A 24,424-nucleotide genomic window follows, 5' to 3' on the forward strand; every position below is an offset into this window, starting at 1 on the left:
TTGATGTAGGACAATTCACCCTTTACAAACACTTACAATTTAGGTTAAAGTCAGTGACTAGTGTGGAAAAAGAAACACTAAAATGATAGGGAGCCTACATACTCAATTCAAAATTTAATATTTTTTCCTCCATAAATAATATGTACTTAATTGTCATGAGGCAGCTATTCGGTTTTCATTAACCACATTCAGGGATACATTCATAGGACTGATTAGATAGTCCAGGTGAAATGGTTATAGAAATAGAGGCAGTGTCATCTCACAAAACTCATTTATATATCAAAATCTATTCTGATATGTGAAGTTTACAAAAAGGCTGAATCTTCAAACTAATTATGCCTTCTGTAACTCAAGCACTCTTCTCTTGGCAAGAGCAAGCTGAAGCTTATCCATGAAGGTAAAGGTGCTTAATGCTAAACTTCTTCTAAGCTTAGTTTGGACTGCTTAAGAAACTGATACCCAAGAAACCAGCATGGTCTTTCTACATTTTTACTATCTTAAGATTATAACCCTATAAACTCATTTATCAACTATCTTCCTTTTCTATATTATTCTTGGCACTCAACTAAGACTGCTGAAGTCTACTGTACCTTGTATTTTTACATTCTCAAATAAGAACTTAAGATTATAAAATGTGCATAAACATTGTGTAAAATAATTGTGTCATTCAACATATTTGAAGAGATGAAAATTTTATGCCGGAATTTACATAAGAGAATATTGTGAATCAATCTTCCTTTTAAAGTCAAATGACAGAAAATTCAAGCTCTGTGCATTGTTTTAAAGTCTAATGAAAACATTTCTTGGGCCACCAGTATTGGCAATGTAGAAAAGTTTAAATATTGGAGATGGGATTATGGAGGAAAACATGAAAATTTCAGATGTCTTCTATCTTACAAAAAGTTATCGACCCGTCAAAGCCACTCCCTATGTGCCAGGAAACGATCTGGCATAAACCAGTCCTGTCGGTAGAGGAGGTCACAGTGACATTTGCGTTATTAACACTTCTAGACTTCTACTTTTTCCAAGAATAGAAGCAATATGTTTAATAACTCCCCCACCCCCAAATCCTTAAACTCAATATCACAGGCACAGAATGTAAGCAAATCTGGGATGTTCTCCAACAGATAAGCAATTAGCACAGCTATGTTATTCTCAAAAATACTGTCTAGATATTCCTTCCTCTAAAATCAAATGCTCAGTGGCCACACTTCTAACCGTCTGCATTAGCTGACATTAAATGCATTTATTGTGCCACAAGTCCATCTAAGCTTCCTTTTAGGTATTTCTTAATATGTCCAAGAGACAACACCTGCTTCAGTTTTATTTAGGGGCGTTGACCTATAAGGACATCAACTCCATTTTTAAGGTCTGACTAACTATTGTGGATTTACTGAAGAAAAAGGACAGGAGAAAAAAAAGCAAATCACAACAAACCTCTTTAGGTCAGTTAAAGGCCATTATCTCTAGCTGGGATATTAAAAAAAAATTAATCTCACCAGCCCACACTCCTAAAGTTAATGCCACTTCTAACAATCAACAGCAGGAAAAATAAACCTGCTAACAACCAGCCCACTCGTTAGCAAAAAGCAGTTTAACTCAAATGCTGAGACCAAAGTATAATACTACCTACTCAGACTGTCCCAACCACCATCAGCCACCAGCGAGGAAGGAAGAAATAACTGCTTAACAGAACAAAATAAACTTAGTATTTCTTACAAGGATAACAATGGTCCAACTCCTGAGATAATACTCAGAAGGACAAAAGGTGGAGTGAAGGCAATGTATAGGGATTAGTATCCCACAAAATCTTGAAAACCCCAAAGTACCACAAACACACTAAACTTGTCTATGAGTCAGAGAACAAGATATTGCTGCTGCTGCTTCTTGTCCTTTGAAATATACAATATTTTGTAGGCTCTGCCCTTCAATGTGAAAGCAGGACATTAAAAAAAAAAATGAAATTGACACTCAAGTTTTTTGGGACCATATATCTTAACTGTGAAACTAAACAGATCTATACCTTCTCCTTCCTACAATCAAACCACCTCACAAAAATAAGAAAACTAAAACAATCCAAACATGATTAATAAGTCCTTAAAAGTTTAAAACTTTTAGAGGAAAGGGAAGGAAGTTTTGAAAGGAGGAAACACAAGAACAAGGAAGGGGGAAAGGTTTAAAAGAAAAGGGGGGGGAATCAATGGGCCTCTCTTTTATTTGGCGACAAGCAAGTGCAAGAAAGTTCATCTGTAATTTGTTCAGTTGTCTGTCTTTTGCACATCTGCGTTCTGGCCAGAAGGGACTTTGAGGTTTTTCTGCAGCACATGAGCATCAGCGGGCTCTATCCTCTTATAGTAGTTCTTCTTTGTCTCAATAATCTCAAAGCCAAACTTTCTGTAGAAGTCAATTGCAGACTCATTGCTGATCTGGACATGCCTGAGATACAAGAGGGTATCGGAAAAAAAAAAATTAAGATTCCATCAGCTTTTATGTGTCCTCCACAGATAGCTATTGGTTGGAGCTGGAATACTGCAGACATTTGTTAGACTCTCTTTACAATTACTAGTTATCAACAAAGATTAGGTATTCATTTCAGAGAAACTTTTGATGACAAATTTATACTTCTAAACTAACTCTCTTTTTTTTTTTTTTTGCGGTACGCGGGCCTCTCGCTGTTGTGGCCTCTCCCATTGTGGAGCACAGGCTCCAGACGCACAGGCTCAGTGGCCATGGCTCACGGGCCCAGCCGCTCCGTGGCATGTGGGATCTTCCCGGACCGGGGCACGAACCCGTGTCCCCTGCATCAGCAGGCGGACTCTCAACCACTGCGCCACCAGGGAAGCCCTCTAACCTAACTCTTAATCTAACATTTGGAAGACAGCTAGCTGAGATTAGGAGATGTAGGAACAGCGTTTATTCTTAAAATCAACAAAGGTTAAAGTATCATAACATTTTTTATTTCAAGAGGAGAAAAGCTTCCTGTAATTAAAAGTGCATAAGTAACTATAGGGATGATTCAAAGACCATAGTAACACATTAAAAAATAAACAAACAAAACCTAGGGTCTCAAATGCCTGAATATATCTTTCTGACTGATAAAAAGCATGTTAGCTTTTGAAAATAATTTGTGCTTTCTCAATTACTCCTCAAAACAGCATTATATAATTTAATCTCTCCCAATGCCAAAGTGAAAATGAGAATAATCTCAATATCTGTATTATAAATAATCCACATAAGGAACTATATTCAATCTCCTGGGATAAACTATAATGGAAAAGAATATTTTAAAAGAACGTATGGGGGCTTCCCTGGTGGCGCAGTGGTAGAGAGTCCACCTGCTGATGCAGGGGACACGGGTTCGTGCCCCGGTCCGGGAGGATCCCGCATGCCGTGGGGTGGCTGGGCCCGTGAGCCATGGCCGCTGAGCCTGCGCGTCTGGAGCCTGTGCTCTGCAACGGGAGAGGCCACAACCGTGAGAGGCCTGCGTACCGCAAAAAAAAAAAAAAAAAAAAAAAGAATGTATGTATGTGTATAAGTCACTTTGCTGTACAGCAGAGATTGGTTGGCACAGCATTGTAAATCAACTATACTTCAATGAAAAAAAAAAAAAAGAAAAAGAATCCATAGTTGCCACCTTAGCTTTACTCTTAAGATTCAAGTATAAATCAGCTAGGTACTCTCTGATTTAGATGATTATATTCTACTACTAATGAGCATGTCACTGACAGCCTTGAACAAAACTCAGAGTGCAAACAGATGGCATGATAAAAGTACTATTAAGGGCCTCCCTGGTGGCGCAAGTGGTTAAGAGTCCGCCTGCCGATGCAGGGGATACGGGTTCGTGCCCCGGTCTGGGAGGATCCCATATGCCGCGGAGCGACTGGGCCCGTGAGCCATGGCCACTGGGCCTGCGCATCCGGAGCCTGTGCTCCGCAACGGGAGAGGCCACAACAGTGAGAGGCCCACATACCGCAAAAAGAAAAAAAAAAAAAAAAAAGTACTATTAATGGTATTTAATTTCTTAAATTCTGAAGATTTGAGTTTTAATCTTGGTTTCACATATGTGACTTTGGAGCTCCCACCCCAATGTAATAAAGCAAAACAAGAATGTTTTATCACAGGTTCCTTATCTATTATTAAAACAAACTTCATAACTACCACTTCCATGGTATTTCCCAAAGACAATAAGTGACCAGATTTTAAATTTTCTAGTAAAGATTTCTATTGCCAATTTATTAAATTCTTTACATAAGATCATTAAATATGACTTTACTTACAGATAGATGTTGTCAAAAGTGCCATCTTTTTCACAGATGTTTAAGACATGATTTAACATTTTAGTTCCTATTAACAAGACAAACAACAAATAAGTAATCTCATAAAAATCAATCTTTAAACTAAACATCTTACTGAGTCCTAACAGAATTTGAGGTAAACACCAGACATCCTGATTTTCCACAATTTTTTTCTCTCTACACTACCTACTGTGTTTAAAACTGCTAGCAGACAAGCAATCTTTATATACAGCCCTTCCAGGAAGAAGGAAAACAGAAAAAGCAAAAGGGGTATCAGTCACAAATCTATTTATATATAGGGCTTTCAACTGAATTATGTTCAATTGACATATAAAATAGTTCTTTTCCACCTTACTTTATATAATTCAGTAACCCTTTCCCAGTATTCCTAGAAGAAATATTGCCTTAGTGGGGTCAGGAACAGTACCAATGTATTTATGCTTCTTTAAAGAAAAAAACAAAACCAAAAACCACAAATAATTTTACCTATTCCTAGCCTTCGGTATGGTGCCAGACATCCTAGTGTCATGATGTAAAGTCTCTTCTGATTCTGTGAATGATCCACCCTACAGCATACTGCACCTACTGCAATATCATTGAAATAGGCTGCCACGGAAAATATAAAGATACAAAGTTTAGCAGACAGAATAACACATTTTACTGAATCTTTCCCTCCCCTTGTACAACGACTAAATTGTTATTAGCATTAATTAAATTTTATCAGGTACTCTGAGTATCAATAGCCTCAAAAATATCCTATACCTTAAGAATTTAAGACCCCTCTTAAATATGTGAAAACACAGACACAGCCTAAATAAGAAAAGATATTTAGCATTTCCTTTTGAAATTCAAGTATTTTATTTTATCTTGATTTTTCTCAGAACCTGGATCACCCCCATTTCCTCACTTGTAAAACAAGGAGATTAAATCAGTCAAACTCTTTTTTTGCCCTGATATTAAAAACTAGAGGTCAAGAACATGAATAAACAAATGAAGGGAAGAAGAAAAACCATATCATACCAAGTTTTGCTAGCTCGCCAACCTCCAGCACATCTTTATAGAACTTGTCATTGTAGCTGACTGGAAAGATCACCTGGTTTAATCTCTTCAACTGCTTAATATTGTGTGGTGTCACATCTCCCAGTTCGATCCGGCTACTGGAACAAACCAAAATGTACTCAATAAAATATAATTAGCTTCATTTGTTAAGATGGACATATTAAAAGGGTACCAAGTCTTTTTTACATGACTGATAAATCCAACCCTTTCACAGTAACCTTACACTCCTACGAAGATCACCATTTATAAGCAGATTTTGCCAGTCATTCCATCCAGGTTCCAACTCCTAGCTTTCATACAATTGTATACATTTAGAGACAAATACAGTAAACAATAATAATAATAATCTACATATAAATGTTGAAATTTTCAGAAAAATTTAAAGACATCTATTACTGATCAAAAAGACTGATGATACCTAATTGGCAAAGGGGTGGCAAGTAAGATATTTATACTCTGCTGGCAGGGATGTAAATAGATACAATATCTCTGGAAGACAGTCTACAACTATGTACTAAAAAGCCTAAGAAGTACACCTCCTTTGTCAAAGTATCCCCACTCTAGGAATTTATTCTAAGAAAATAATCAAAATATGCAAGAATCACGTGTATTCTGGTCACTGGATACAGGAACCACATACACCAGAGTCACAGAGGGTGGCAACCAAATCGAGATTCCTGGACGCCCCACCCCCACCCCCTTCAGAAGCAGAGTCTCTGGAAATGGAACATGGGAATCTACATTTCAGAAACAAAACAAAACCAAACAAACAAACAAAACAAACCCCAGCTTGAAAACTACTTATCAAGAACACAACATTAGCATTGCTGAGTAACCATACTTAACTAAAACAATCAGTTCCACCGGAAAAGGAATAACCACTAAAAAGTTTCACTCATGGTAATGAAGTTGATTTGCCTACAGAGCTGTCAACAAAATTTTAAGCACTCAAATCAATCTCACCACCACATGCTAAAGATTGATCAAAAGTGACAAGACAAACCTGAAAAATAGCATCTATACAATTTTTCTTCCTATTATCACCAGCACTATCATTTGTAGAGTTGCTTATATACACTATTTGCCTTCTTAAAAACCTTAACACACCTGAAACTAACACAACATTGTTAATCAACTAAACTCCAATATAAAATAAAAAGTTTAAAAAAATTTAAAAAAAATCTCTTAACAGTGGGTCATAAAAATATTTAAAGAAAACAATGTCATCCGCCTGCCACTGCAGGGGACACAGGTTCAATCCCTGGTCCGGGAAGATCCCACCAGGCGCCCCAATTATTGAGCCCACGCGCCACAGCTACTGAAGCCCGCGTACCTAGAACCTGTGCTCCGCAACAAGAGAAGCCAGCACAATAAGAAGCCCGCACATTGCAACGAACAGAAGTCCCCGCTAGCCGCAACTAGAGAAAACCTGGGCGCAGCAACAAAGACCCAACGCAGCCAAAATATAAATTAAAAAAATAGTATCTTATAAAAAAATTGTCAAATCAAACTAAAAATGAGTTCAAAAATAAAACAATCTGATGCCAACCAAGCAGCTAGAAAATGACATATGTCCTACCACTAGGTGCTAGTTCCACATCACAACTGCATTAGTCAATAGCAGGAAAATACAAACAATGCACCCTAATTAACCATTTACATCATATGCACAGAGGTTTTGAAAGCTCTCTGTTACAGAAATGACTAAACAAGAAAGCTAATCATCACTTTTATAATGGTTAAAAAAAAAGGAAAAGAAAAAAAATCTGAGTGTCCACCATTAGGGGACTGGTTAATTAAATAAAGCATGATACATTTATATTAGAAAGACATTGATATATTGTTTCCTGGGGATATATATATGTATCTCCAACTTTTGTTAACATACAGAAAAATGTTTAAAAGCACATTCAAACAATGTGTGGTTTGTGGATAATTTTTATAACAATATTCTCTGAAATGTTAATAAGATAATCAGAAACCTCCAGAATGTATTACAGTTCTTAAAGAACAAAAAAACCTGATTACAGACCATTATATTCATTTGGAACTTTAGCCTTCCTGTCTCAATTATTTCATTTGTATGCTACTGTTTTTCATTATTCATTATTGTGATCGACCACCCTTGTGTATATCTTGCATGTTTTCTTAAAATGTAAGCACACTGAGTTTCTTAGCAGCCACACAAAATTTTAAGATGCAGGCATCTTAGTAAAAAATATATAGATTTGTTATATTCTCTTTCAATTTCTAGCCACATGAGTAAATATGAAGTAAATATGGCCTTCTTCCCAAGTATTTGACTAAAATGAATTCCCTTCATGACTCATGTCTCTCTTTTAAAAAAATTTATTTATTTAATTTGTATTTATCTTTGGCTGCATTGGCTCTTGGTTGCTGCGCGTGGGCTTTCTCTAGTTGCCACGAGCGGGGGCTACTCTTTGTTGCTGTGCACAGGCTTCGCAGTGTGCAGCTTTCTCATTGCGGTGGCTTCTCTTGTTGAGGTGCACAGGCTCAAGGCGCGAGGGCTTCTGTAATGGTGGCACGTGGGCTCAGTAGTTGCGGTGCATGGGCTTAGTTACTCCATGGCATGTGGGATCTTCCTGGACCAGGGATCAAACCCGTGTCCCCTGCATCAGCAGACGGATTCTTAACCACTGCGCCACCAGGGAAGTACTGAGTCATGTCTTCTTTACTAGGTTACATCTCATTCACAGAAAAACTTCCCTTTTCATTAAAGCACACCCTGGCTTTCTCTTCTTTAAGGCTGAGGTAAATGACATTTCACCTTAAAATACAGGGATCACATCTTACCTGCACAGTCTCTTCTTCTTTTTTTGTAAAAAGGATTCCTCCCACTTAATCAATACATCTATCACCTACCTTTTTTTTTTTTTTTTTTGGTAAGAACATTTAAGTTCTACTCTCTTAGCAAATTTAAATTATACGATACGGTGTTATCAAATATGTTATACTTTAGATTCTCCGAACTTATTCACCTTATAGCTGAAAGTTTGTACCCTTTAACCAACCTTTCCCTATCTTCCCCACCTGGAAACCACTTTTCTACTCTCTGTTTCTATGAGCTTAACTTTTTTTTTTTTTTTTTTTAAGATTCCACATACAAGTAATACTGTGCAGTATTTGTCTTCCTCTATCTGGCTTATTTCACTCAGCCTAATGCTACTCTTTAGTATTGTACCACAGATTGGGTGCTGTAATTTATTTTAAATATAAGATAGCTTATTATATTGATTATATTTAGAACACACCATTTAAAAATTAATCCAGGGGAATTCCCTGGCGGTCCAGTGGTTAGGACTCCTTGCTTCCACTGTAGGGGGCACAGGATTGATCCCTGGTTGGGGAACTAAGATCCCACATGCCACATGGAAAAAAAAAAAATTACTCCACTGCACTTAAAATCCAGTCTCTGTATTTTAATAGTGATTGAAAAATTACATTATGAAATCTAATAGTAAACAACAATAAAGAAAAACTTCAGAATTTAGGAAGTTAAGCTTCTAGATAATAAGTGAAATAACTTGAGTTTTTAAGAGTTTAAGAATAATTTCTAGGTAATTACCATGCTTCAAGTATATGTATAAGTTTTAAAAGGATAATAACCAGGTATTTCATGACTTCATACAGAAGGAAAAGGTGGTCATGGTGCAGTGTGGTAGACTGAAACTAATAAAAGGTAACTACTAAAAAAAATTCCATTAGGGTGGGCAGATCAAGACTAAATACAGAATATAATATTGAATCATTAGGGAATAAGCAGCTTAATCTTTCCATGCCTAATTTAAAAAAACGTGTCTTGATTAAAAACAAAACAAAAACAAACCCAACACCACAGAAACGAGTTAGACATATACAGTCTTCCAATATTCTTCTATGCACATATATACTGACAAGTTTTAAAACTGAATTAGAATACTGTGAGTATGGTTCGGTAGCTGTTTAAGAAAGAAATTAATCAAGTTTGATTTTTTAAATTGAAGTACAGTTGATTTACAATATTGTGCCAATCTCTGCTGTACAGCAAAGTGACTCCGTTTTATACATATATATGCATTCTTTGTTTAATATTCTTTTCCATTATGGTTTATCCCAGGAGACTGCATATAGTTCCCTGTGCTATACAGTAGGACCTTGCTGTTTATAATCAATTTTTATTATTACCAGACTGTCAGCATATGCTAAAAACAGAATTTTTAAATGTCTATTAAATAAACTTTGTCAGCAAAATTCACCTTCAGATACAGTTTAACTCTCCTGAACATGATATGTCTGATTGAAATGGAACACTTCTGCAATCCTGATCACTTAGCTCCAAATTATTCTAAGATGTGGATATTCTAAATATATCAGAGTAATATCATCAACTTGTAAATATAATTCAGTAAAGAACGTGTAGTACCAAAGGCATAAACATAGAGAGTTATGTAGAAATATCAAGTAAATTAGAACATCATTTGACTGTAAACAACCAAAAAGCTTTTAGAAGTTAAAAGAACTTGATTAGAAAATTAAATATTTTAAGAATTCCATCGTGAATCTAAAATTTTCTATAGTTCTTATGAACATAATAGTTGCCTATTCAAGGCATAAATCAGTTCTATTTCAATAAATATTTCAACACCTATGTGCTAACACCTGGAATGCAAAGGAGTTTACATTCATGTATTTCCCAAACCACAGGCAGTTTGCTATGGTAAAACAAAGTATGCTTTGTGTAAATGTGGAAGCCAGGGTTGGAGAGGAGGGCCTTGCACATCAAGATGGTACTTCATTGTCTTCTCTTCATTCTCTAGGTGACCTCAATCTATATATAATCTTATGGATTTAATGCTGCCAACTCCCAAATTTCTGTCTCTAGCCTAGAAATCACTCCTAAATGCCAAAGCATCTCTAGTAGACAGCTCAAATTAAACATATCCAAAACTAGCTATCTGATCTTCCCCACAAAATGTGCTTCACCTGTAGCTTTCCCTATCTCAGTTGGTGGCCTTTCCATTCTTGGCTGCAAGTGTACTCTCACCTCCTTTAGGTGAGTTCAAACGATATGTCAGGAAGTCTTACTCTGACACACCATTTTTTTCCCTTATAATATTCTTGATAGGTTTTCTTATCAATAAGGTTTGTTGGCCTCAAAGAAAGTTTGGAAGTGTTTCTTCTTGCTCTTCAGTTCTGTCAATGCTTGCTTCTGTATTTTCAAGTTATGTTATTAACAGCATAAATATTTGGGACTGTTATGAGTTGATGAATTGATCCTTTTATCATTTTGAAATGTCCCTCTTTGCTGTAATATTCCTTGCCTTAAAATCTACTTTATCAATATAGACACACTGTTTTCTTCTAATCAATGTTGCATAGTGTATCTTCTACCACCCTTTACTTTGAACTTCTGTGGCCTTATATTTAAAGTGTCTTTTTATAAACAGCAAATGCATAAGAGTCTTGTTCCTTTAATTTGGTAATCAGAGTATTTAGTCTGTTCAGATTTAATATAATCATTGTCATAGTGTATTCAAGTCCACCAGCTTGCAATTTTCTAGTTTGTATCAACTATTAGTTGCTCCTTTATTTTCCAGCCATTTTGGGGGGTCAATTTACTTTCTTAGGGAAAAAAAAATTTCTTAGCTAAAACAAAACAAAAAAAACTTAAAAGTTCACATAAACTTTTTTTTAATTCCTTTTTTTTTTTTTTTTTTTTTGGCTGCATGGCTTGTGGGATCTTAGTTCCCTACTCAGGGATCGAACCCAGGCCCACAGCAGCGAAAGCACCAACTCCTAACCACTGGACCGCCAAGGAATTCCCTATATAAAACTAACTTCAGGTATATAGTTCTGAGTTTTGACAAATACGTATAGTCACCTAACGACCACAATTATCAAGAAACACAATGGTTCTATCACCCCAAAAGTCTCCCACATGACCCTTTGTAGTTCAGCTCTACCACCACTCCCAGGGAACCATTAATGTTTTCTGTTTCCCATAGTTTTGCCTTTTCAAGAATACCACATAAATGGAATCACACAATACATTCCCATTTTCTTGGCTTCTTTCATTCAGCACAATGCCTGTGAGATTCACCACACTACTGTATCAACTTCATTCCTTGCTATTGCTGAGTAGTACTCCATTGTATGGATGTACCATGGTTTATACTTTTGTTGAAGGGCATTTGGGTGTTTCCAGTTTTTGGAGATTATGAATAAAGCTGCCACAAACAATTTCTGTACAGGTTCTTGTGTGAACATAAGTTTTTCTTTCCCTTGAATAAATACGTAGGAGAGGGGATACTGGATCATTAGTTAAGTGTACAAGAGTTTCAGGTGTTCTGCATCCAAACCAGTGTTTGGCACTATCAACTTTTAAAATTTATGCCATTCTAATAGATGTGTACTGACACTGCACTGCAGTTCTAATTTACATATCCCTAAATAATGGTGAACATCTTTTCATGTACTTCTTTGCTACCCATATTATCTTTGTTGGTAAAGGTGCTGTTGAAATCTTTTGCTCTTAAAAAAATCCTGGGTTCCAATTATTGAGATTTAAGTTACTATGAATACATGTCCTTTGCGAGTTATGTATGTTGCAGAGGATTTCTCCCAGTCTGTGGCTTTTTTCATTTTCTTAACAGTGTTTTTCACACAGCAGAAGTTATACATTTTGATGAATTTCTTTTGTGGATCATGCTTTTCAGGGTAATATCTAACAAATCTTTGCCTAACCCAAGGCCACTAACATTTAGATTTTTGTTTTCTTCTAGAAGTTTTATTACATTTGGGTGTATGAGCCTCATCCCCTTACATCCCTCTCATTTATTTTTATCTTAAACAGCCCTCTTGAGGTATTATTTACATACTATAAAATTCACCTATTTTAAGTGTACAACTCAATGGTTTTAAACTATTTATAGGGTTGTGAAATCATCACCTCAATTCAGCTTTAGAGTACTCACATCACACCCCCAAAATCCCTTGTGCACAGCTGACATAAATCCCCTTACCTACTCCAAGCCAGCCACTAAATCTACCTTCTTTCTAAAGACTTGCCATTTCTCTACATTTCATACCATAAATGTGATCTTTTGGACTAGACTTCCTTCACACAGCATAATTTTTTTTTGTTTTGTTTTTTGTTTTTTTTGCGGTACACGGGCCTCTCACTGTTAACAGTGGCCTCTCCCGCTGCGGAGCACAGGCTCCGGACGCGCAGGCTCAGCGGCCATGGCTCACGGGCCCAGCCGCTCCGCGGCACGTGGGATCTTCCCGGACCGGGGCACAAACCCGTGTCCCCTGCACCGGCAGGCGGACTCTCAACCACTGCGCCACCAGGGAAGTCCCAGCATAATGTTTTTGAGGTTCATCCATATTGCAATTTGTGTCAGTAGTGGAACAGTACTCCATTGTATGAATATACCACATTTTGTTTATCCATCTACCACTTGATGGGCATTTTAACTGTATTTACTTCCTGGTTATTATAAACAATGCTGCTATGATTACTGCATACAAGTATGTGTGCAGACATAGGCTTTAGTTTTTTTCTGGTAGATACCTAGAAGTGGGACTGCTTGGTCGTATGGCAAATATGTTTCACTTTCATCTCACCCTCCTCTCCCCTGCCCCATGTCCACATGTCTGTCCTCTATGTCTACGTCTCTATTCCTGCCCTGTATAATAGGTTCATCTGCACCATTTTTCTAGATTCCACATATATGTGTTAATATATGATATTTTTCTTTTTCTGGCTTACTTCACTCTGTATGACAGACTCTAGGTCCATCCACATCCCTAGAAATGACCCCATTTCATTCCTTTTTATGGCTGAGTAATATTCCATTGTATATATGTACCACATCTTCTTTTCCATTCATTGGTCATTGGACATTTAAGTTGTTTCCATGTCCTGGCTATTATAAATAGTGCTGCAATGAACACTGGGGTACATGTTTTACTTTTTAAAGAAACTGCCTGTGGTAGGCAGAATAATGGCCCCCAGAGGCTGTCCATGTTCTAATCTCAGGAATCTTTAATATGTTATTTTACATGAAAAAAGGACTTTGCAGATGTAAGAACCTGAGATGGGAAAATTAACCAGGATTATCTGGGTGGGCCCCCTGTAATCACACAGGTCCTTACGAGTCAGAGAAGTTGTGATTAAGAGCACAGACACGAGAGACTTAAAGATGCTATGCTGCTGGCTTTGAAGATGAAGGCTCATGAACCAAGGAATGCAAGTGGTCTTAGAAGCTGAAAAGGCAAGGAAACATATTATCATCTTGAGCCTCTAGAAGAAACACAGTCCTGTTGTATCAGTTTCCCAGAGCTGCCTTAACAAATTACCACAAACTCAGTGGCTTAAAACAACAGAAATGTATTCTCTCGAAGTACTGGAGGCTGGAAGTCCAAAATCAGAATGTCGGCAGGGCCATGCCTTCTAGGCTCTGGAGCAGAATCTTTCCTTGCCTTTGCCAGCTTCTGGTGGCCTCAGGTGTTTCTTGGCTTGTGGCAGCATAACTCTAATGTCTGCCTCTATCTTCACATGGTCTTCTGTGTGTATGTATGCTCTCTTCTTTTATAAGGACATTAGTCATTTAGGGTCCACCCCAATTGAGTATGACCTCATCTTAATTACATTTGCAAAGACCCTATTTCTAAATAAGGTCACATGCTAAAATTTCAGGTAGACAGGAGTCACTATACCTACCATCATCTTGATTTTAACAGAGTGAAACCCCTTTCAGACTTTCGGTCTCAAGAACAAAGATGATACGTTTGTGTTGTTTAAGCCACTAAATTTGTAGTAATTTGTTACAGTAGTAGGGGAAAACTAACATGTTGCTCAACTGTTTCCCTAAGTGGCCAGACCATTTACATTTCCATTAGCTATGTTTTAGGGTTCCAGTTTCTCTACATCCTCACCAATACTTTTTACTGCCTTTCTGTTTATAGCTATTCTAGTGGTGTGAAGTGATAATCTCATTTCAGAAGTAAAAGAGTAGGAGCCCATAAAGATATCTGAGAAACAATGTTCAAGAGAGTAGGGATAAATCTGGAGAAGCAGTGTCGTAAAATCCAAGATTGGGTTCCAAACCTGGCTATACACCAGAATCATTCTGCCGGTTACAAATTCAAATTCCCACATCCTACCTTGGAATCTTTACTTCTGTAACAAAGCTTGTTCTTTTTTTTTTTTTTTTTTTTTGCTGTACGCGGGCCTCTCACTGCTGTGGCCTCTCCCGTTGCGGAGCACAGGCTCCGGACACACAGGCTCCGCGGCCATGGCTCGCGGGCCCAGCCGCTCCGCGGCATGTGGGATCTTCCGGGATCGGGGCACGAACCCGTGTCCCCTGCATCGGCAGGCGGACTCTCAACCACTGCGCCACCAGGGAAGCCCCAAAGCTTGTTCTTTTAACCATACAAATTAAACACCCACTTTAATCAAGAAACTTCCTACTGCATGTGTGTAAATTTCTAAATCCAAGGAGTCTGGCAAGGGAAATAGAGACTAAAGACAGGCACAGGGAAGTGGAATAGACCACTGCAAAAAAATACACTATATGATCAGAGTGGGTTTCCATAAAATGTTAATCATTTCCCCATAAAATGTCAATCATTTCCCTTATGCAAGCAGTACAGTATGTTACACTACAGCTTTAATGTATGTGACATAACTGTTATTGAGGAACTGTGACTCAAACTCAAATCAGCCTAACTCTGAAAGCTGGGTTTTTAAAATCACTACACTGACTGCTTACTTCAGGTAAGATTTCAATATAATTTAACAATATAGACTATTTTTAATTTATTGGTTCAAGACCTCTGTTCTGTAGATAAGCCCCAAATTCCTGGCCTGAAAGTCAAATCAGCCATGTGGCCACATCTACTTGACTCAACAATTTTTTGTTTTTCCAAATTAACTTGGTTGCTAACACTTAAATCAGAAGATTTTACATAAAGCCTACGTTTCTTGTTTTACTCATTTACCTTATCTGTTTGGTCCAGGTCCTAGGTTCCTGTTGGCACTAGAGTTCACAACGCTAACTAAAAAACTGAAGACAGTAGTTATTAAAGTAACTAAATTATTCTCTTAGCTCAAGTAAATTCACGACATGTTATTTTTTCTTGTTTTTCAAATCCATAACAAACTCTAATGCATCTTCATACCAAAGTTTTGAGACTAAGATCTAAGAGGGGGGGACAGACTCATACAGCACAAGCATCCACAGAAATGTGAACCAAGTCCTTAGATCTGGAAAACACATCTACTTGCCTCCTACTTTTAGAGAGTAGCACCACAAGATTAGCCTGTTACTCAGTCAAATCTCAGATAATCTTTGCACTTAGAATATGGTAGTAGGAAACCTTTACCCTTGGCTTAAAAAACAAGTGGTATGATAAAATGGGAAAACTATTTAGTACAGCAACATCAGATAATAAGCATTCAAATGTTTCTGGCTTTTAAGGGTAATGTCAATCATGGCCATAATTACAAAAACAAAATTTAGTGGCAATATTCTGAAAGGCCACAAGATGGAGATACGACTACACAAAAGTGGGTCTTTCTTGTGCAAAGTCTGACTGCTAAAGTTGCGTAGCAAAAAGAGGAAATGATGTACAGAGAAAGCTTAAAGCCTTTATACTTTAGATGGGTATTTAAGTGCACCCTGGCACAAAATTTTAACTGTCTGGTCACTTCTTATGAAGAGTGTTTGATCTGGAAGGGACCTTAGAACCACTGGCTCTCTTCCCCTTCATTTTGCAGATAGAACTGAAGCCCAGAGACAGATGTGCCTGTAGTATACAGTCAATTATCAATAAAGCCAGAATCAGGCTTATGTCTACGAATTCCATTATAGTGCAAGATTAGCCACACCATATGACTTCCCTCAAAGGAGTCATCTTTACTTCTCAAGGTTAAGAGAGAGAGAGAAATACCCAACATTTATCTAAGGTGTACTGATAAAGGACTTTTGTATAAAATTTAAGTCTTTTAGCAAGGATCAAAGTATGCCCATGGTCCTTTGATTAAAAATTTCAAGGGGCTTAAGCGAGATAAGTTTTTCTTAGCTAGCAGCAATCTGGTTCTAAACTCTTGCCTTCAAGTAAATTACATGAAAGAGTGATTCCTCTAAAGTATAAATTCTTTCAACCTAAAAGTAAGCCCATTCAGCATTTATCAAAGCACAGCTTAAATACTAACTGCTCATGAGGCCTTAACCTGTCATCCTGCTGAGATTTCCACCTCATTTGAACTATATTAGTTGTACTCTTCCAAGGCACAGAACTTCTGCACTGCTATAAGCGTCTGTTTTCGAACCTTACCTCTTCTACTGAACTACAAGACTTAGGGCAGAACCTCAACTATTTCAATGATTGCTAAATTACTTTTAGTAAATCTAAGAATCTCTAGGACCTTAGTAAAACGGATGAGCTCTCTTTCATCTCATCTAGATTTTAGAGCAGTTTCTCAATCTTGGTACTACTGATATTTAGGGCTTGATAATTTTTTTGTGAGGGGTTTCCCAGAGCACCTTGGGATGTTTTAGCAGCATTGCTAGCCTTACCCACTAGATGTCAGTAACCATCCCACCCCACTGTGACAACTAAAAATGTCTCCAGACATTATCAGATGTCCGGAGTGGGGTGGGAGGTGTACCGCTGGTTCAGAGTCACTGTTCTAGAGGTTTAGTAGTATCAAAAAAGCAGTGGTGGGTGAATCAGTCCTCCAAGCTGTGTGACTGCAAGTATCAGGTGTGTAAAAATCTCAGTAATTATTTGGTTGGGTACTAGAAATGCTAAACACACACAGGGACACAATATACTCAAGGTTATAACCTAAAAAAGAATAAAATCATCCTTTGAAAAATTTTTCCATCGTTATACGTTCAATTAGGAGAGCCCCTTCCCAGCTACGGCTCTTCCCCTACTACTACCTAAACACTGATGTTTTTACTTACAAATCTCTGAATTCAAGCACATATTTCCAACGGCTTACTGGCTATCTCTACAGGAATCACAAATTCAACACATCAAAAACTGAACTCATCGTTCTCCATAGGAAATCTGTTCTCTACCTTTACGAACAGCTCCATCATTCATCCAATACAGACACTGAGCTTTAGATGTACTCTAACATCCCATTTTAATCCCTGGTAATTCTGCCTCCCAACTAACTTTATAACCTGTTCCTATACCCTTTCTCTGAGCAGCATGGTTCAGGCCATCATTTCAACCCCTCATTTCAACACATATTTTAATAGCCTAATAAAGGGGAATAAGACTAGAGCCAAGGAGACAAAGCCATCACAATGCAGTCAGAATAATCCTTCTAAAACACAAATCTGACCACTTTACTTCTCTTCATAAAATCTTTCAAAAAAGTTGTGCATAATCTACCAAATAAAATTCAAGTAGCCCTTCATCACCTAGCTGTGGCCACTGGCCTAGCCTTCTCCCCAACAACCCCCCATTGTTTTTTGCCCATATAAAACTACTCAAAAACCCCACCACCCAACAAGCTTTCTTCCCTTCTTGGCCCACCTCTATATTTGTTTTATACCATATTTATAGATACATTAGTAGACTATGGATACTATCTTAGAGCTACTGTGAGGATTAAATGAGACTATTGCCTGGCACATTGCCTTAACAGTGCCTCCTCCGTAAAAGGTAGTAGTGGTATGGGGAAAGGATGGGAGAGCAGGTCCCAAAAAGCAGACACAAGAGCAAAATGAAGAGTGCAGCTTAAAAGAGAACAATTCAAATATGATTCCAAAGTTTTGTTTCTTGGTATCATAGAAAGCTAGAGCTGACAGAGACCAGGAATGGCAAACATGCAACACACGTGCCATTAATAATCAATGACATCACTTGTTTTCCTCATAGTCTGAGAACTCATCAAAGCTATCAACAGACTAAATATAATACTGATAAGATACTATCAACAGATTAGAACTGGCACAAGAACTCAAACCTTTGGCCTTTCCTATTCAGGTTCAAGCTGTTCTCTTTAAAGACAAAGAAATGAGGGAATTCCTGGTGGTCCAGTGGTTAGGACTCAGTGATTTCACTGCTGGGGCCTGGGTTCAATCCCTGGTTGGGGAACTAAAGATCCCACAAGCTGCAAAAGAGACAAAGAAATGAGGGCCCAGAAGCCAAGAAACTTATTAGTCAGTGTCCCTACTACTGCTAACTATTATTGGTGGCACACTGAACTATAAAATGTGGTTGCTTTTTGTCCAAATGCCTTTTGCATTATAGTAAGCTTCCTTTTTGAAGATAAATTATGCTACAAATAACAAACTCTACATTCTGGGGGTTGGGGGGCATCCAAATATTTCCTTAAATATATCTTAGTTTTCTGGAAGGAGAAATAAGAAATATTTAAAATGCATACAAATGGCCAGTAAAAGTGGGAAATGTCCAACTCCACACCAAGTAATCAACAAGAAAGGAAGAAAGAAAGGCCATTTATCACCTAATCAGCAAAGTAAAATTAGAATTAAGGGTATATGTGTATATGTCCTCAAAACCAACTTGTCAAGAAACTATTAGTTATTTCTATCATTTTAGAAATGCTCAATGTATGCCACTCATCGCAGACAAAGGTAATTTACACCACCCATCACTGAAATGGCAGCCACAATGTCTTCCTCCATTTTCCTTTAAGTTTCTGCAAGTGCTCCTCCCTTTCTCCACCAGCCCTTGAAGAAGAGAAGGGCATTCTCATACACTGCTGGCAGTATAAATTGTTACTATCTTTCTGGAGGTCAGTTGGCAACAAATATCGGAGCTTTAAAAATGGCAGTACTTTCTGATCCAAAAAATTCTCCTCTAGTGAATTATCCAAAAGAAATAATTAAGGATGTGTGTCCAGTAGTTATACAAGCAAGCATTCTGCTCTACCGAAGACTGAGAGGAGAAGTCTGAACTTGGGAAACAAGGTTTTCCCTTAAGAACAGCTTCAGCAATGACAGAGGTAGAATACAGGTTGTACTAGCTCAGGCAAGGCAAATACACACTTCCAATTACCCCTTCATTTACCCAGAGGATATGACTGGATTATAATATCTTAATTGAAAACCAGGAGTGGTTACCACAGAGGTATAAACAGCCACACACTATGTGTTGTCCCACATTTGAAACATTTACCATCCAGGAACTAGATCCTAAGGGAAGAGATCATATTTTAGACAATTTTGTTTTTTTCAGGGTCTAGCACAGCACAGTCCAACAGAAATATAATTCGAGTCACATATGTAATTTAAAAATTTCTAGGTCCAGGGTTCAAATCCCTGTTTTAAAAAAAACACTTTTTCCCCCTAATATCTACACTAACAAGCCAAAAAGAAACAGCTGAAATAATTGCAACATGTAATCAAAATAAAATTAATGACCTTTTAAAAAAATCTTTTTTTCATACTAAGTCTTTAAATCCACTGCACATTACACTTACGGCACGTCTCAATTCAGATGGTAATTTTCCTTGGAAATGTTTTATCTGTACTTATATTTCATAAAATTTACAGTGGATTCACATACCCAAGTTGTTCGAAACATAAGAATTGTCCAACAACTGACATTTTAATTCAGCTCCTCAGTAACACAAGACACATTTCAACTGCTCCACAGCCAACCATAGCTAGTCACTACTGTACTAGACAAGACAGGACTAACGTTCTGCTAATAAGTCAGGCACTGAATGAATGTAAACAGCAGATGATGGAAGAGAACAGCTCAAGAGAAAGGAGTGTTCTGTGATAGCACAATTATACAATTTTGTAGTTATTAAACTATAATCATACAATTCTCATTTCTATGATGCGAAGGATGTTTCTATTGATTAGTACTGGTATTCTAACGGTCTCTGTAGGCTGCACTTTTAAAAAAAGAAAAAAGGACAGCCATTTAAATAATTGAGAAGGTGTATCTTTCCAGATGGCACAAAGCTGGAAGCCATAGCTAATACCTAGAAGAGAAAATCAGGAGTCAAAAGAATTTCTACAGACCAAAAGAGAGGATTTAGCAAAGTGAAATTTAATATAGATATTAGTTTGGTCTGGCAAAAGCACTGGCTTTGAAAGATAATGCTTTATGAGTGCCTTTTAAAAATCTTTTCCAACCCACAGTTCTTGATTATTGTGCATTTTGTTCAGAACTTTACCAACAGCTGTCCACAATTTGGGGAAGAAATCACAACACTGATGGCAACACAGCGTTACTCACCAATGCACACATCTGTACTGGTAGCAGATATACTTTTTAAATTATACAGTTGATTATATTTACAGATAGATGCAAACACCTGATCTTATGATTTATGGTGTTATTGTACCTGCTCATCTGCATATTGAAATAGATATCTTACTGCAGTTTACTTTCCTTTTATTCTCCTTTATATTAGTTAGGATATTGATTTTTTAAAATTATGGTACAGACAGGTTATATTTTATATGAATTCATCTGAACAAAGCAAGGGAACGTTACAAAGTATTTGTTAAAATCCAGTAACTTAATCAACATCCCACAAATCACTGGCTTCACAGAAGCAAGGAGTATGAATTGCAGTTTTACAAAAGTTCCCGAATTCTATATACTTCAGCCTTACTGGTTTTCTTTTTTTGTTTTTGTTTTTCCCTGCAATAAAACCTTAAAAAGAAAAACTTTTATTGACGTGTAAGATACACTCGGTAAAGAGCACAAATCTTGTTACAGCTCAATGATTTTATACATATGTATACACCTCTGCAACCAATACCCAAGGTAAAGATACAGAATGTCTCTAGCACCTCAGTAAAGTTATCTGTGCCCTTTCCCAGTCCATGAACTGTCAGAGGTAACAATTATTTTCTGAGTTCTTCAACATAGACTCATTTCTACTTGCAGAATCTTATATTTTAACACTTCAATTAGGAAACTACACTGTTCTATATACTATATTATTGCTGTCATCTTTACTTTGTTCACATCTAGTTAAAGACATCTTTATTAGAATTTACACCTCTTTGCTACAATTGAAGGGCAAATGGATTCAGTTTTACTTTCTATTATATCGACTAATTACACTGCCGTCTCATTTCAGTCACGGCTGTGTATAGCATACCTTCTTGCTTGAATATCGCCCTCCCTAGAGGGGAACAGATAAAAATAATCAGCTTATCATCCACAAATTCAACCTATAATGTCCCTGGTTCATAAAAGCAAGCAACCTCAGTACAAGGGAAGTAACACCTCATAATATACTTCAAATTTCTAAACCATGCATATAAATGCACGCAGTAATTAACAACTGGAAGTTTATCTACTATGGAGGAAAGGCAAATACATGCCAATACCACGGAATGTCCTACTGCTACTAATAAAAAACTAAGTAAAAATATGAAGAAAAAGCCAGGTAAAATAGTTAAGTTTTAAAAGTTTCAAAATGATAGACAATATAGGCAACGATGTAAAATATTGAAACAGTAGACTGATTCAGAGTGAGGAGTTCTGCATGTTTTCAATTTTAGATATTTGTATTCAACTTACAGTTCAATTAGCTCAATATACAATAAAACACTTAGCAAATAAAATTTCGTACAAAAACCACATAATCAGGACCACTGTTTCATTTTCACGGGCCTTCATAAACCAAGAGTCAGGACTATAACACTGACTACATTGTACACGGTGATACAAATCTTTGAACTCAAGAACCTTAAAATCTTTTAAATAATATCCACTGTCTTCATTTGTTCAGTGCCTTAAGGGCAAGACTAACAAATGAAAAAAATTTTACAGTCCCATCTTACCTGGGAGTTAGTTCACCTTAGAAGTTCCTCTGAAATCATCTTAAAAGTTTACCATTAAGAACATGATCTTAAGCTCCCAATAGTAAGTAAGAGGTGATAGGAACTAGACTTAAGGACTCTACATTTTAGGCATAGTTGCTGGCATAAGGTACAGGTTCAATAACTATAATTTCCTCTAAATTTGACCAGTTACTCATTTCTGGAGATTGGCCTCCATCAGTTTGTTACATATAAAATAACCATTTTAAATAAAAAGATAATTGCCTCATGAGTAGGTTAACTGAAGGTAGATTACTTCTATTGCCAAGTTAGTATCAGGAAGAGCATTACATCCTAGGCAGACTGAGCTAGACCAACACATTTTGGATCTAAACATCCAGAATAATTCCTTGGAGGCACTCCTTTATAAATCCATGCACAATCTCAAAACCAAGAACTCTTCAGCCTCATTTTTATTACTTTAACAAAGACAAATAAGCACTGAGTGCCAATGAGAACACAAAAACAAGTAAGAGACAGCATCCATACTCAAGGAAAAGAGAGAAATCTCGCCAAGTTATATTGGATCATATACAAAACAGCCAAACTTCCTAGATCATGATTCAAGTGCAGCACATACTTCAAATACCCCTTAATTAGTATCCTGATTGGAACTCTTTAGAACTTGATGTGAATTAATGCAGGTACTGTGAAAATTTCTTCATGACTTCTAAACTTGATACAAAACACGCAATTCGACATTACAGTGGATTCTCAATATTTAAAGCAAAATCAGAGTAAAGAATCACGCTACAGACCTTCAAATTAAACTTTCTTGGACCTCTTCTGCGACCTCAAACACATATACACACCGAAGTAATATACAGACCCTTGTTTTAGGCAGTATGAGATTACTTCGAACACTGACTTCTACATCTTCAAAAGGGCTGCTAAACAGTCTGAAAGGCTTCGCTAACTCAAAACAGTTACAATTCTTTAATTGACTTGCTATCGTAGAAAACACTCAGCACCTCAGAAAGCTTTTAACACTGATTAAGATTCCATTTCGTTCTTTAAGGAGGGTAAAGGCAAGCTTCAAAACGGCTCACTCCGTCAATATGTTAAAACACCGTGTTAGGTAATTAATACTTTAACAGTATGCAATTTAATAGTAAGATGACATCTTATCCAAATGGAAATAGTCGAACCAAAATAATCCCTAACTTTGTCCAAGAGGGAACCTGTGAAAGAATATTCACTTTGCCAAACCCCTGAAGAAAGCTTCACTAGGAACCCAGACCCCCTCGTGGCACAAGGGCAACAGTGAACGGCTGGAGCAATAGCTCCACCTACTGATCAGCAATACTTCCTTAAACATTTTGGCACCCCAAGTCTTCAGTGCTCACGCTCTCTCCCCCTCCTCCACTCGCTCTGACCCAACCCAAATCCAGTTGAGTCACTAGCTCTTAATACTCCTCTCCGTGCTCTTTATTCCAATTCCTGCTCCCTCCAGAAGGTTCTGCACCGTTTCCAAGTGTGAATAAGCCCGAAAGGTGTCAAAGACCACAGTTCTCAGTGTCGAGCCGGTATCTGAAGAGGACAACCAGACCGCTTCACTCGGAGGGGCGGGCCGGGGGTGGCTCCGCCGTCCGCTCCCGGGCAGGAGGCCCCAGGCGCCTCACGACAGCTTTTCCCCGCCGCCCCACTCAGCAGCTGGTGTGCACTAAACCCGCACTCGTCCTCCAGGCCCAAACCCTAGGTTCCCCGGGTCTCGCCCGCCAACAGCCGGAGCCGAGCCTCCGCCCCCTCCATGAGCAGAGAAGCCCAGAAACCTCCCTCCGCCGGGTCTTCGCCCGGAGTCTCTCTCTTCCTTCGCAGCCCCTCTCCCCCTCCGGTCGGGCCCTGCCCGGCTGCCCTTCCTCACCCTTTCATCTTCCCCGCCTGCTGAGGCCGTTGTTACCACCGATATCAACGCCGTTGTCGTCGCCGCCCTGAGCTCTCCGCGCCCTCAGCTTGGGCCACTCCACCCCGCAAGCCGGCCTCCTCGCTTACGGCAGGGAGGTGAGGGGGTGACGGAGGCCGCGAGAGTCGAGCGCGGCCCTGCGTCTCCAGAGGGGGCGGGGGTGCCTCCCGCCGCCGCGCTGGTGCCGCCGCTTCTCCACACGTGCACACGGGGCACTCGCCTCCCGCCCTCCGCCACCGCAGCCGCCAGCCAGACCCGCCGCCGCGCTGTGACCTTTCACCCCGCCCCCTCTGCGCGCCGGCGCGTCGGCAGCCCGG

General features: G+C 38.3%; 1 protein-coding gene across 3 annotated transcripts; it reads right to left on the reverse strand.

Moving 5' to 3' along the window:
* Nucleotides 1-675: 675 nt before the first annotated feature.
* NAA50 (N-alpha-acetyltransferase 50, NatE catalytic subunit) lies at nucleotides 676-24,395 on the reverse strand. 3 transcript variants are annotated; one of them, XM_060098954.1, is made up of 5 exons: nucleotides 24,069-24,395; nucleotides 5,316-5,449; nucleotides 4,782-4,901; nucleotides 4,278-4,344; nucleotides 676-2,436 (listed from the first exon to the last, which is right to left on the reverse strand). In XM_060098954.1, exons 1-5 carry the CDS (start codon nucleotides 24,074-24,076, stop codon nucleotides 2,259-2,261), a joined length of 507 nt encoding a protein of 168 aa, XP_059954937.1. In that variant the 5' UTR covers nucleotides 24,077-24,395; the 3' UTR covers nucleotides 676-2,258. The 3 variants fall into 3 exon arrangements, with proteins under 3 accessions (XP_059954937.1, XP_059954936.1, XP_059954935.1); XM_060098953.1 differs by having other exon boundaries at nucleotides 5,316-5,452; XM_060098952.1 differs by lacking the exon at nucleotides 24,069-24,395 and adding an exon at nucleotides 6,358-6,386 and having other exon boundaries at nucleotides 5,316-5,452.
* Between the last annotated feature and the right edge of the window lie 29 nt (nucleotides 24,396-24,424).

Source organism: Mesoplodon densirostris, chromosome 5 (assembly GCF_025265405.1).
Source record: "Mesoplodon densirostris isolate mMesDen1 chromosome 5, mMesDen1 primary haplotype, whole genome shotgun sequence".
Classification (NCBI taxonomy): Eukaryota; Metazoa; Chordata; class Mammalia; order Artiodactyla; family Ziphiidae; genus Mesoplodon; species Mesoplodon densirostris.